At 37.4% G+C, this 14,858-nt stretch overlaps 1 protein-coding gene across 3 annotated transcripts in view; it reads left to right on the forward strand.

The window, feature by feature from the left end:
- LOC118785705 (neuroligin-4, X-linked) overlaps positions 1–14,858 on the forward strand; it is a 60,406-nt gene that overhangs the window by 20,037 nt on the left and 25,511 nt on the right. For all 3 annotated transcript variants that reach the window (XM_036540582.1, XM_036540581.1, XM_036540583.1), the window contains one exon: positions 123–275. In XM_036540582.1, coding sequence (XP_036396475.1) covers positions 123–275 — 153 coding nt within the window. The remainder of the gene's footprint in view (positions 1–122; positions 276–14,858) is intronic.

Consider the following 14,858-nt stretch of genomic DNA (forward strand, 5'->3'; position numbering starts at 1 on the left):
TCTCATGATGAATTTGTACACAGGCAACTGACATTGACATTATTATTATAACTGGTCATTTATGAATACATAGCCAGTAGCTTTATTTTGCCTTTTGTTTTACTTCCTGTCTTTCTTTGCAGACATTCATGATGAGAATGGCTTGAAACCAGTCATGGTGTACATTCATGGTGGATCCTACATGGAGGGGACAGGCAACATGATTGATGGAAGCATCCTTGCAAGCTACGGCAACGTCATCGTAGTCACCATCAACTATCGATTAGGAGTTTTAGGTGAGTCATCTGTACCTCCCTGCTAAAATGCCTTTAAACCGTACTCCCTCATTCTGTCTGATGAGGGAATTTGCTATTGTGCTATTGCTATTGCTATCACTGAGTTTTTGGATTAGGTCTGAACCCACTTTAATTCTGCATTGTTTTTCTGTGAACTGTTACTCAGGTTTTCGTACTGCAGCAGACACACCTCAGAAACCTTGGGGACGCTCTGTTCTCTGCACCGAAAAAAGGCAGAGTTTGTATTCACACACTGGAAGTGTTACATTGCAAGCCATTTGTTATAGGCTAGAGCTGTCTGAGCTGCTCTCTATATTTAGTTGTGTGAGCCGAGGGAAAGAGGCGTTCTGAAAAAGTACAGGCTGGAGAAAAAAAAAGGGCTCTTGTTAAATGTGCTATATTTCAGCTCTTTGACAGCTCAGTGGATGGTTCCATAGAGGAAATGACATGTGAAAGACAAGCTCACACCCTACTGTACCTCACTCTTCCCTCCTTTGTGACCGACACCATGTACTCCTTGCAGCAACCTCTCAATAGAAGCCTGTTTTCAATACACAGACATTTGTAGCATTTGGGCTCGGGTGTGCCGTATGTTGTGGTTTTGCTTTGTCTTAACTAATAGGCCTAAAATATAGGGCCAGGTTTGACGCTGTTGAAAGTTTAGACAAGGCATTAGGCATTTTGTTTCCTTGGATTAATCTTTGTAACACTGGTGATGATGAAAGAGGTCTTAACATTCTCTGCAAAGGCTTTATCCCAAGGCACAGACCACAGAATACAATACATGGCAAACAAATAAAGGAATACCACACTGCGTGTAAGTGACAACATCTTATGTAGTTTTGCTGGAATGTCAAACATGCAACAACCACGTTGCCAGACGTATTGGGCTCGAGCCTCATTCATTTCTACAGTGTCTCTGTAGAGCATCACAATCGGCTGCTTCCTACTACAAGATCCAAGTCACCACTTTCTTTGGTCATTTCTTCAAATGAATATAGAAAGTAGTAGTATATAGTATAGCATAGTAAATGTTTGTCTGGAAAAAACGGCATTGAAAGTGCTTTTCATATTTCCTGTATGTATATGTAAGTATGCCATAAAAACATGTATGTAAGTATGCCATAATTATAGTTAGCCATGCAATAACAATTAAAAAAGAAAACTAGCTAGTAGTACCAATGCTCCTCATCTGGTTCAATGTTGGCTAAACATTATTGAAATAATCTGTTTTCTTTCTCCTGGCCTGATTTTCCCTTTTTCCCTTAACTGGTCATGCATACACTGCAGAAGACTGTATTACTATTTCCTGATTATTTAGTAAACCTTTTGTTGAATATCCCATGAGTATTAACAATGTTTCTTGGTCTAGCAGATACAGTATGTTAAATTCTAAGAAATTTTCTAAATACATTCCAATGGTTTGTACATTGGGTTATCATACCAACTACAATACTTCAATACTGAAAATATCTTAATGATATTATGATGATAAACATGCTTTGTGTATGCTACTATACATTTTATTTTCAATAATAAGCTTAATAATATTCCCAATAATAAGCTCACTTTGCAATGTACTGTAAAGTTACCCTGTTGTGTTTCTTGTTAATTATCTTGCCCCTCTTGAGTAACCTGTGTCTTCAAAGTATTAGCAGATTCTGACATAGAGTTACTTTCAGCCTCTCACATTTATGCTTAAATGACACCAATTGTAGTTTGCATTTTTATTCACACACAGCTTATTTTGACTATGTGAAAATAGTTGTAATGACAGCATTTCCAAAACTAACTTAATGTCGACATTATTACAAGTGACACATTTAATGTTCTCATTTTTAATTAATTGTATTCATCAGATTAAATTTCTTACACTGCACCCAAATAATTATGTATCATTTTTTTAACAGTTTTAAATGTAACACATTTTCAGTACCATTTTAAAAATGAAACCAATGTCATCCTTTTATTATATTTTTCATTGGTTTTGTATGCACCGCCCTTAGTAAAGGCATTATTGCAATCCTCCAAGTATTGCAGTTATTATTGCATTTACAGTAGAATGCAGTTCACATAGAAAGTTGTCGATGCATTTTATATCAAAACTTCTCTATTTAAGCCATATAACAAGCAGGTTGGACTGGATGTTTACCCAACTTTTTTTCTCTAAAAATGAGGTAATTTTCCACCTGAATGCACCATTTTTACATGCATAGAGAAAAATGAATTATAGAGCTAACTGAATTGCAAGCTAACCTAGTGCATAAGTGCAGCTCAAACAGTCTATGAGCAGAGTGCACCTCAGTGTAAAGCAGACTGTGTGATTTGTTGTAACTTTCTCAATCAATATTAACAAATTCCCCTAAACCAAGCCCTTCTGAAATATATAATTTTCCATTGCTTCAAGGAATGCACACAGCTGTCCAGCAGACCTCTGCTGCTACTGTGACAGCATGCCTTCTGTTAATAGTACAGAGTGCTTGTGTTGAATCAGCTACATTAATTGGTGGAAGAGTATGGAAAGGAAATTCCACCATGTCACATTTATAGTGAGCCAAATTTTTAACTGATTACTTTCATCGGAATTTTACTTGAATTGCAATGCAGTACGATTCATTTAGACCTTTTCTCGTCTTTGAGCATGGATTTATGTAATGCCTCATGTTTAGAATATAGAAGAACTTGGTTCTCCTTTCCTTTATAGTTTTGGTGAACGCTCGGTGGAACTTTCCGTTCATATCAAACATCAGGTAGTTAATGATGCCACTAAATATCACAGTGGGAGCCTTTGGATCACTTATTCATCTGTGTAGAAGGTGTCGTGAAATATTTAGATCAAAATGTATTGTAAATTAAAAACAAATAAATTATCAAATGGCTCATTTCAACTCTAAAACGGCTCCGTTTTGTTTCATGGGGATCGTAATCCCAGTCCTATCATTGATTATGTTTAATGTGCACTGAAATGTAAATAAGCTCAGTGACGGCAATTGCCTCAGCTACGTGGGTGTCCTCAGGGGCTCTTGGGAGGTGAGTTCAGCACTGCCTCAGTCCTGGGTGTGCAGTACGCTTCTGGACTTTGCTGGTTTTAAATCAGGACTGTGCTTTCCCTGACAGTGGCCAGGAGCTCCCGCGGGGCGATGCGCAATTGGCCAAGGACAGCGAGCACCGGGAGGAAGTAGGGACAGGGCATTGATTTCCTGTGGCCTGTGAATCAGATGAAAGTTCATAAAGTCAGCTGTGACAACTGAATCACAGCCGCCTGATGGATGCATGTGGTCTTTCTCTCCCGCGGTGGAGCGACCGCGTGTGTGGAGGATGAGGGATAATAGGAAGACCAGGTATTTCAAAATGACAACTTTAAAGAGCATATTCTAGTGAGACTCAAAAACTAAAGGCCGGCCTATAATCAGCCATCTCGCTTGACAGAAAAGCCAGGAAGGACTCACAGTAATACAAATTCCTTTTAAGTTAAATCTGAGGGAAAACAGAAAAGGTGTATTTGCACAGCAAACAAGCAATTTAAGAGTTCTGGTTATAAACAAGCTGAGGAATTGTAAATTCTAAAGAAAGTAATATGCTTTTATTAAAGGAAAAATCACAAGTATTGTAAGACATATAAGAGTAAGATATACTAGGTGACTACCCATTCAGTGAGTTTTTTGTAAAATCACAAAGCAATACAGTGTGGACTAGCCACTGAATAAGCCTTTCATAGACTTACTAAATACAAAAAAAAAAAAAAAACACATGGAAGACATGCCTGAGCCTGTACGACTCACAAGGACGTAGAATATTCTGATTTCTTTTATCTGTAGTGATATGTACAAGGCCACTTCAGGATAGGCCACCAGTTAATCTCTTTAATTCTGATGATCAAGTTTGTCAGTGAGCATTGATTCACAATTTAGACTCATATTTAGTCAGATCATTAGTGCAGTTTGCTTGTAGTGTTCGAAGTGCGAACTGTAAACCAGGTAAGGCAGTATTATTTATTTCTACCACCATTTATGCGAATTTAATCAATGGAGGCACTGCTTTTCAAACTGAAGGAAAAAGAAAGATATTACGTTCTTTTTGTATATAGTCATTGTTTTTGCTTCGGTTTTGCTGAGGCATTTACTAAAAAAGTTTGTCATTGTGTTCTTGCTTTAAAATACTTTGAATGTAAGGGAATGGGTGTGCATGTAACAGATGCAGTGGAGGGATTAGAGCCTTTCCATCAAACAGATCGAGGTCCAGATGGCATTTGCCCTAGGGAAGTAAGGACCTCAGAGGGAAAAAAAAAATATACAAACAAAGCATGAACGAGTATCCTCCAAAAGTCCCCACAGACAATGCAAATCCTGGCTAAAAGTCAGCACATTTATAGAGACATGATTAACAAGCCTCTGAAGGCCACAAAGAGTTCACATGTGTACATGCATTACATTTCTTCATCACTAGCAAATACACTGAAAGTTAACCTGACACACGTCATGATGGGCACGTAGCTAAATCAACAAAAGTGTGGCAGTTGTTCTGTGCTCAGGAGTCTGCAACAATTTTGAAGCCGTAAGGTGCTGCCATATGGTCCGTGATGTTAGCCCTACGAGATACAAAGCACATACTGTAACTCCAGGACACGCAAAGTCACTTACTGTTTCTCTCCAATAACTTGGATGTCTCTTTACACGTATGTTGCCTCCCTAAAACTGGACCTGTTGTTATTTATTTGTGTGTGTGTGTGTGTGTGTGTGTGTGTGTGCATTTAAAGGTTAGTCCCAGTAGTGTGCTTTCCTGCATTTTTTGGACATTCTAAGCACTTGCTGATTGGAATCATTAAGAGAGTGCAATCTGTATGACCATTTTTACCTTACAGTGTTCAGCAATAATTGGGTAAGTATTTGATACAGTTCAGATAGAAACAGAGTAGAAAGGAGTTTTTGTTTTGATGTATTGAAGCCTTTGAATGTGAAATGTGAGGCCAGTGTTTTGAAAGTTGTTGCTTATATGTCAAAACAGTGGCACAGTCTGTTATGGATATCTCATCATCATGTTACTCTTAGAGTCATATTACTGACGTTAGCAAAAAGATTCTCTGTGTATAAATAAAAATTAGTCACACTTCCCCCCTGGAATAATACACAAACAAACACACATATAGACACACATCAAAGAGTTTAATGGTCTGTTGCATGTACTGTTTTTTTTTTTTGCTCATACACAATATTCTGCTTTATGCATCCTAGGACTAATATCAAGATGGCCTCCATTCTGCTGGGGAGCTTTCAGCAGATAGATGTGCTGACTTTAGCCTTTCCTTCCAAATGCACTTAGTACACTGTTTAGTTTTTTTTTTTGAGCAGCATCCAAATACAGCAGAAAGGTAGGCATAATTGCACATTGTAGAAATTGTGCAATTACAGTGGCTCAGAAACCACTCATTTTGCAGAATTTAAACAGTAGCCCCTCTTGCAGATAGTGAATCTGCTCTTCATATCTCGGCAATTTAAAAAGCTTTTTTTGGTTTTGGTGGTTTTCATGAGTTTCAGAGTAATGGGAATGGAACAAAAAAAACAAAAAACAGTATGTGACATGGTAATCATGTGCAGTACTGTTTGGCCTGAGATGTGACTGATTTGGAGACAGATGGGTAGAGGAGTAATACCTTTTTAACATTAGATGTGATATATTTGTACTGGTTGGACACTGTTGAGCACGTATATTTTCACCACGTAAGCTCCAAAACATTTAATTCTTTGAAACAATTTGCTCTACTGACAATAATTTCTCAGAAATTTTATGTATCTACTCATACATTTGAGTGTACTAATCAGAGTAGGACATCTTTTAAACAATATTTGCAAAGCAAAATCAACTCATATCCACATTCACCAACCAATTCCCTAGATTGCTAGCTGTTAAGCATCTACATTTCACCTGATTTCAAGTGGAAACCTGCACAGCTCACTTAGAAGGTTAAAGAAACCGATAACATGCAATGGAAAGTAGTGATGGTCAGTTTGGAGTTTTGAATTTACAGTTGATGTGATTAATTCTCTCTCAAGTTTCACATGCTTATCTATAGTTGTGCCTTATTGCCAGTCAAGGTTTTGAGTTTCAGAAACAAATTAGGTTCGGGGGTCAAATATGAATATTTTAAGCTGTTTGCTTCAAAATCTAGATATTATCTGAACCTGTATTTGCTGTTCATGTTTACTGTGCATATCCACATAGTTTGATACACATTAGCTACTCAACACAGACCAACTGTTGGTTTGAGTCATGAAATAATGCTTTCGCAGATGACAGCCAGTCCCATGTAATATTACTGACATATTATCAACTTGGCTTTTTCAAATATTGTATGCTGCAAAATGGCTGCCAATGAGTTAAACACACTATTTTGTAAGCAATGTTCAAGCATGGGTCACTTTTGTATTTTTCTCTTATATACTATGTTTATAGTTATTGATATAACTACTTTGTTGCCTAAAACCGTGTTGACATTTGCAAATCACTGTGTTAGTCATTCATAAAGTTTAGTGTTACAGTGGGTAATTGCATACCAATCATGGGTATAGCATAGAATAGTGAGAATTTATTACTTCTAAGACATATAGATATCAAAAGCCATACTTCCAACATATTACAGCATTCATACACTGAACTGCACACCACCAGATTTATTTACTCAGCAAAAGGCAAACAGGCACAAAACTGAAACAATTCTATACTGAGACATGGCCAGACTCCCACTCTTTCAGTCCATAGTGGGTGACACTTAACACATACCCAGAATTTCCCAGAGTGATATCCCTGTTCCCATACGATAGGGTGCCAAATAAGGGGGGAACAACCCATTACCAGGGATGAAAACAGTGGTACATCATGGAATATTTATGCAGCGCTAGCTAGACCCACCTTAAACCAACTATGAATTTTAGATGTGAACTTAATCTCATACATTTTCATCTTTATATTTCACACATAAAACACAAAGTAGATCTCTGTGTATCTTTTTCATATGTCATATATGTTAGAGAACTACTTAATCCTAGTATGAATTTTATTATGCTAGTTCAGTACCTGTGGTAGTAGATATTGAGCTTGTGATTTCTCATAAACTGGCAATGTAGCATAATGGTAAGGAGCAGGCCTCGTAACCGAAAGTCTGCTGGTTCCATTCCTTGCTGGGGCACTGCTGTTGTACCCTTGGGCAAGCTACTTAACCCGGAATTGCCTCAGTAAATGTCTAGGTGTATAAATGGGTAACATCATGTAAAGCAATTGTAACCTATGTGAGTTGCTCTGGATAGAAGCGTCCACTAAATACTAATAATACAATGTTGCATCTCTTAAGTTTTCAAAATTGTAAATGAAAGGCACAGTGTCTCAAAGTTTTCCAAAATGTGTGACAAACTGACTCATAATTTAAAGTGTGGGGTGTCATGGAAGTCTTTGATAATTGGATGACTTTGCCATTACCAGGGGATTTGACAGTGTCTATTTGACATTGTAATTATAACGCACACATATAAAGCATAACTGAATAAACACAATGTTAGTTTGTTTAATGATCAAATCAATATGATGTGTGTATATCATTGAAAGAAACTTGGACTCACTCATATACTGCAAAAAGCTCTAATATTCTGCAGGTTGTAAGGCTGTAAATCAATTTACCTTACTTTTGGGGTCATGCAGCGTTATTACACTCTAGTTCTGGTCAGTTTCTCACTGTCTGCAAAACATGATCTGGTTAAACAAGCAAATGAACGTTCCTCTGGCACGCGATGACGGGTATTATCAGCATTAGCTTCAGCAGCTTGCACACTTCTGACAGAGTTTGCAAAGGATCACACTTCCCCTACTTCTTCTGGCATTTTGTGGAAGGCTTCATCCCTCTAATTCACTTACAGCTCATTCCTCATTGTTCATCAAAAACAGATGTGTGAGACAGCATTTTTGAGTCATCCAGAGGGAACCCCTTTACTTTAGAGAACACTGTCTGTGATTCAGTATGTGGAATTAACAAAGCTGTCTCATAACAGGGAAATCAAATCTGTCACAAATGACTGCAGAAAAATCTCAAAATACAAGCCCCTGCACTCCTGAGAATGAGACTTTGCATTAGGTGACAGTTGGTTTAAGGCATCAATGGAAATATCAGTTTGCTAAAGCCACCTGTGTAGATCGACTGACACAGATGGAAGTCCTTTCCACTAACCACTTCGTTTTGGTCATAAGCATATTCAAAAAATGACCACTTCACCTCCTTTTGTGTTATCTCAAAATACTCTGGTGGGCCAGCCTTCCCTCAGATCTAATTGGCTTCTGCTATTCAAAGGGAAGCTTACAAAGTCATGATTCCTTAATGCAGATCAACAGCCATTGCCAGTTTTTAGTCATCTAGTGTGAACATATGTGAACATATTGTAAGAATAGAGTTTGTTATTGTTATTTTTCCTACCGGCATCTTTCTTACAAATTGTGCATGTCCGTGTCCTCAAGGGGAGAAGAAAAAAATAAAGGAGGAAATTAAAAAAAGGTTAATGGTGTGACATGGTCTGTAATTGTTGGCAGAACTCATGTGTGTTTTAAAATGCTTGAGCTAGCCAAGAGTTTCTGTTGAAATTACACAGTGAGAATTGCATGCAAATATTTTGGGGGCAAATTAGTTATATTTAAATACTCGTCATACAATATCTGGTGTATTCTTAAAATAATCAGAATATTTTATGACTTTTGACTTGATCCAGAAAATTAGACACTGCCTCCTCTGCCATCCAGCAGGCACTATCACTGATCCTGGCAAAAGGTAGTTTGGGTAAACCTATTAATTGTGGTGTTGACAACTATTATTTAAGGATGCCTCATACTTTTACCTTTTACACAATCACTATATGTGTATTCCTTATGGGCAGTGACACTTTTGCCTCAATTCATGTGGCATGTAATGACCATTACCTGGTATCCTTGGTGAGGCACATACACAGAAAGCCCAGGCACCCATGATGCACCCATTTTTTTGTATTTTGTACTCTAAATAGTAAAATAGTTCTCCATGCATGTTACAGTTGACATGATTTAAAGAATTAAATAGCATACAAGTAATGTGAAATAAATACAGTGAATGAACCATAGACAGCATTTTTATTTACTCTGATTACAGACTGGCATTATAGTGCTGGGTTAATACTTAGAGATAGATTGTAAATACTCCATCCCATATGAAAATGAAATATATTGTAATATATTGAGAAATATGTTGTTCTCGCAAAGAAGATATTGTGAGTATGTTTAAAATATATTAATGCAAAGCATAAATATCTTGCAATATACCAAAACAGCAGTAATTTACATGTTTTCAATATATTGATTGATCTGAAAAAATTTGTAAAATATATTTTCAATATATTTTGTATGGGATTGATTTTTACAGTGCACATTTTTCCTTGTTCTGCATCATACTGCATGAAGACTTTAACAGTCAGCACTGGAGGATGTGAAGTTTCAGCTGTTCACGGCGTCCCTCTTCCACCCCATCTCCCCCTTTCTTTTCCCTGTTTAGATGTGCTCATGGGAGGGTCAACCACCTTGGCCTGCAGCCAGGTGTGATTCCAAGCAAATGAAGTACTGCTATAACCACATAAAATGCAACCTTTATGCTTTGTGTGTGTCAAAATTAATATAAACCGCATAAATGTTATTGACAGATGTCACACACCAAGTTGTTCCAAGGGTTTTTTTTTTTTTTTTGGAACAGTGCTCCTTGAAGCTCATAAAAACTTTTAATAGTCCATCTGAGGTCTGTTGCTGTTCAAAACTATTATTGCCTGGGGCATATGGGGGTTGTGTGTAGCTGTTTTTGGATAAAACACTATGTTGTTGAAAAGCGCATACAGAAAGGAATATCTTCCCTCGATTTTTGCAGTGGTAGTAGATGTTAAATTATTCCTGAAGTTGCATATATCCACAAGACCGATCGATGCCATACTTAACAGCTTTTGATTTCATGCACACAAAATAACTGAGCAGAGCCAATTCATCTTGAAGAGGAAAATGTTAATCTGACCTTTAGAAATTCAGGTATGGGCCTTCTAAAGGCTTTCAAGGGCTTGATGCAATTCTGTTGTTGCCCTGGAACCTCATGGCTCCTTACACAAAAGTCTAGAATAGCAATATTTGCTTTAATTAACTGTTCAACATGTGGCAGATTTTTTGAGACTGTCAGTACCGTTTGGCTACTGACAGAAATCAAGCAATTTTTGTGAGGTGGGTCTCAAAGTAGCAGGAGATGAACACTAATGGTCTCCTGAGTCTGGTAACCAGGGAAACTAAATGCTGTTCAAAGCTATAAAGAGGCTAGAAGAAGTAATGATGGAGACTATGCTATTGCCTATGCTGTGAATGATTTGGGTTGCAATTATTCCTTGGAAAACAAGCGTCTGGTGACACTAAAGGCATTTTTAGTGTCAAAGAAAAGCAGACTAAATGTCCTTGCCCTCCTGGCCAAGGGATTTGTTTAAGAGTCATGTTTTATTTATTTATTTATTATTTTTTTTGGGGGGATGGAAGAGGGTAATTGGTATCACATGAAAGAGCCTGTTTTGACTCCAACCTGTGTGATTGAATGGTGGAACAGGTTATCTAATCAGGGGAGGCCCCACCCCACTATTTATAAGCATTACTGACGCAGCAGTACATTTAATGCAATCCCAGAGGTGGTGTAATGTTTTTTTTTTTTTTACAAAAACTCATACATAGTTGAGCCGAGGTTGGAAGATGTGGAGGTAATGCAATGCAATTGGGGGATTTCCACTATGCATGAAACATGGTACAGATAGCAGTTAAAGGTTAAGAAGGGAAAAAGTTATAACAAGTCAGAGGTGTGAGGAAAGTGTTGCAATTTACTGTGCATTCACAACAAAGCCACATTACCCTTAAAAGTGTGCTTGCCCAGGCATAACTGTATATTCACTAAAAAAAAAAAAAAAAACAGGGTAGACACTTTGGTGGGCTTTTCACTGGGTCTCAGGTGGCATAAATGCAAGGGCAAAAATGCCTCCTGCATTGTGTCTGGAATTTTCACTACCCATCACCCACCAACAAACATTGGGACAAAAATTGCTCTGTCTCAGCTGACAGACACTGATGCTAACTTAACTGATGTCAAAATACCAACAACAACTCTGCTGGCAGTGGTTCAGGCATGATAATCAAAACCGAGTGTTTTTTTTTTTTTGAAGGCTTCATTGAACAGGTTGACATCAAAATTATGGATAAAAACTTTTTGGAGGGTGGGGAGCATGAAGTTACAACACATACAAATATAAATACAACCTTTTCCATCTGCAAGGAGGTTAAAGCATTGTGTGTTCTGAACAAGAAAAAAAAGATTTACTTTCACTAGCTTCAAATCTTGCTGTGTTTCTAAGCACAATAGCTAAACTGATTGGAACAAAATGCTTTTACTCAACTTTCTGACAACTTTGATGACAAAAGGACCACTCAAAAGTGCCTCCCTTCAAATATGGAAGACAGCTATTTAAACACCAATCTTTCCTCCTCATTCTGGAACAGTTTCTCTGCGGTACCAACATAAGTCTCTAGTGCCAAGTCATTATTTGAATTATTACAGGGTGGGACAGGAAATATGTGAGGGTTGTTCATACTGAGTGAAACTGATTTCTGAGCTATCGGTGGAATGCCAAGGGAGGGAACTGAAATACCAGCTTTACTGTAGGAACCATGTCTCACCACTTTTTTCCTCTATTTATGAAAGAAAAATGGACTGTGCTGAGGTCCTTACCAGTCTGCTTAATATGACTATAACTACAAATAGCTTCCTCCTTCACTTCAAAGCCAGAACTTCTGCCCATGAAGACTAAGCTTCTATTAGAGGATATTCCCAAATACTCTTATCGGAAATTCTAGCACTCAAAGTTAAGTGCTATGGAAATAAAAGAGTGATAGGAACACAGCTCTCCATAGCTGTTGCTAAGGGATTATCTGATCAAGTTGAGCGCTACATGTAGCACCTCGGAACAGCTGTTAAATTGAAGAGGGGAAAAAGCCATTCCAAAGCTACATCATTTATGGCCCTGAGTTCCCAATCGCTGTCAGGTCACAAGAGACATGTTTGTCCATGTTTTCTAAATGCTACCATTTGCAAAACAGAGAGTTATTTTTATAGCTGTAGTTTTACAGCTATGCTATGGTCAGTACTTTGTGGTAATTCCCTTGCAAAAATGTACTCACAAATACAATCTGATTGATAATTTTGACATATATAGATGTGGGATAGAGACTAAAATGGAGTATTATAACACACTTACTGGTGCATCTCCTAGAGCATGATAACTGCAAAATGCAGTCTAAGACATCGAACAATCAAAAATAGTTTAAAATTGACATGTCACCTGGTCGGTTTATCACAGGGTGGCTTTGAACTAGGGGAGTCATAGAATTTAGACTGTAGAGTAATTATTGCCTGAGCCTACTTTTGTCGGATTTTTATGATTAATATTTCATGATTGTCATCGTTGGTAATTTAAGTAAGGATCCCCTATCGGTATGCCCCTTTTTACTTATTTGTGTCTGTGTTGGGACATCACAGTACTACTCTGAATTCCCAGTATGTTTCTTATGTTTACCTTATGGATAGATGGCAGAAGGACAATTCCCCTCCCAGTGCTTTTGAAGGTGACCGATGCATATTTTTGACTCGAAAACCTCGGAACCTTTCAAAGATTGTCAGGGATTTGCTACGTGTGTCCAGGTCAACTGTGTCAAGCCTTACTGTACTAAAATATATTGGCTAATTAAATCAAATTTGTCAGCTCTCCATTTTAAGAGATGACTGAAAGAGAAATACCTCTGTCTTTGCCTCTCTGTAAATGGTAGACAGGATAACATCAGTCACTTTTGCTGACAGTGCAATCTGCTGAAGTTGCACTTTAATTGCATAACCTTCATGACACTTTGGTTTTTGTTTGTGGCAATGGTTGAAATAAATACTGAAGTGTTTATAATACACTGAACTCCGGTTCTGACATGAACTGGCAATATATGGTATTCTTACCAATATTGCATCTAACATTCTGTCTTAACTATATAATTCTGTGATGAACTCAAACACTGATGCTATGTTATGTATATTTTGTAAAAAAAAAAAAAAAACACAAAGCTGAATAATTTAACCAGGGCTTGTGGGCAGCTATGCAGATACCTTGGTGATAAGTTGGCACTCTCTTATCAAGTTTGAATGTCCTACTTTATGTCAAAATCCAAGTCCCTCCCATGTGCAGTGGGAGGTGGGGAGGAAGAGTAATTGCTGTTAACTATATATACAAAATATACTATATACTAAATATATACTATATACTAAATCTGATTGGTGAGTGCAGAAATAGTTAAATCAAAATTGCCATTGGCAACTCAGTTTTCACTTATTAATTATTATTAAATACTGATGAATTATTCAAATTATCATATGGTCATGCAGTTCTCTTGCTTAAGTGAATGTTTGCCCAATTCTCAGAGAAGCTCATCCTTCTGTCATGGAATTTTTAGGGTCAGCATTACATATACACAAAGTAAAATGATAAGCCTCCACCACATTTTGTAAGAATCAGATTTACTTAGCCACTCAGCCATTTTATAAAACAATATGTGCAACAAAGAATTAATTGTGTGCTGCCTACAGCACAAGATTACATTTATCATTGGGGGAGGAAGGAATCTCAGGATCACAATTCAGTGATACAAGACATCATTTACTGTATATAAAGATATAGCTCTGCACTACATAAAATGCCTAGCTTGATAAAAAAGCTTTTTAAAATAAAACAACTTCATTTCTTAAAATGTATCAAAAATGTATGTAATGAGTAAAATTCTTGTAGTAGTATATATGAGTATATGTGTATTTGGACTGAGTTTGAAACACAGATGACAGCCATTTAATTGAGAAAATAAATTAATACACACCATTCCAAGGCTGACTGTTTGCCTACAACAGTGTTTCTCAACCCTCTCCTGGAGTACCCCCTGTCCTGCCCATGTTTTAGATCGCTCCCTGCTCCAACACAGCTGATTCAAATGATCAACTCGTTATGAACTCCTGAAGCTGCTTAACTGATCATTTGAATCAGCTGTGTTGGTGCAGGGAGCGATCTAAAACATGGGCAGGGCAGGGGGTACTCCAGGAGAGGGTTGAGAAACACTGGCCTACAAGATGGCGCCATGAGTAGAATGGTAGAATATCCATCACTGAGATTTCTCTGTGGGTGGGGCCAAATTATTTCTATGCAGAGAAAGTGTTTCAAATAAGTGGCTGTCTGACATTTTGAATCCAGCAAATTTATTGGAAAGAGTCAAAGAAGACAATCAATTTCATTCATTTAAACTCAAATAAGAGCATACTACAACTATGGGATACTATGAATGTAGCTACTGAAATTTGGATCTATGGACCTGTTTTAACCTATAGACTGTTTGAAGAGCAGAGTCCACTTCTATTAAAATTGTACATGTCTTTTTGGGATTTGCTTAGATGATATATAAACTCATCAATAGCCTTACTGATAGGAATTC

The sequence above is a fragment of the Megalops cyprinoides genome, chromosome 11 (assembly GCF_013368585.1).
Source record: "Megalops cyprinoides isolate fMegCyp1 chromosome 11, fMegCyp1.pri, whole genome shotgun sequence".
NCBI lineage: Eukaryota > Metazoa > Chordata > Actinopteri > Elopiformes > Megalopidae > Megalops > Megalops cyprinoides.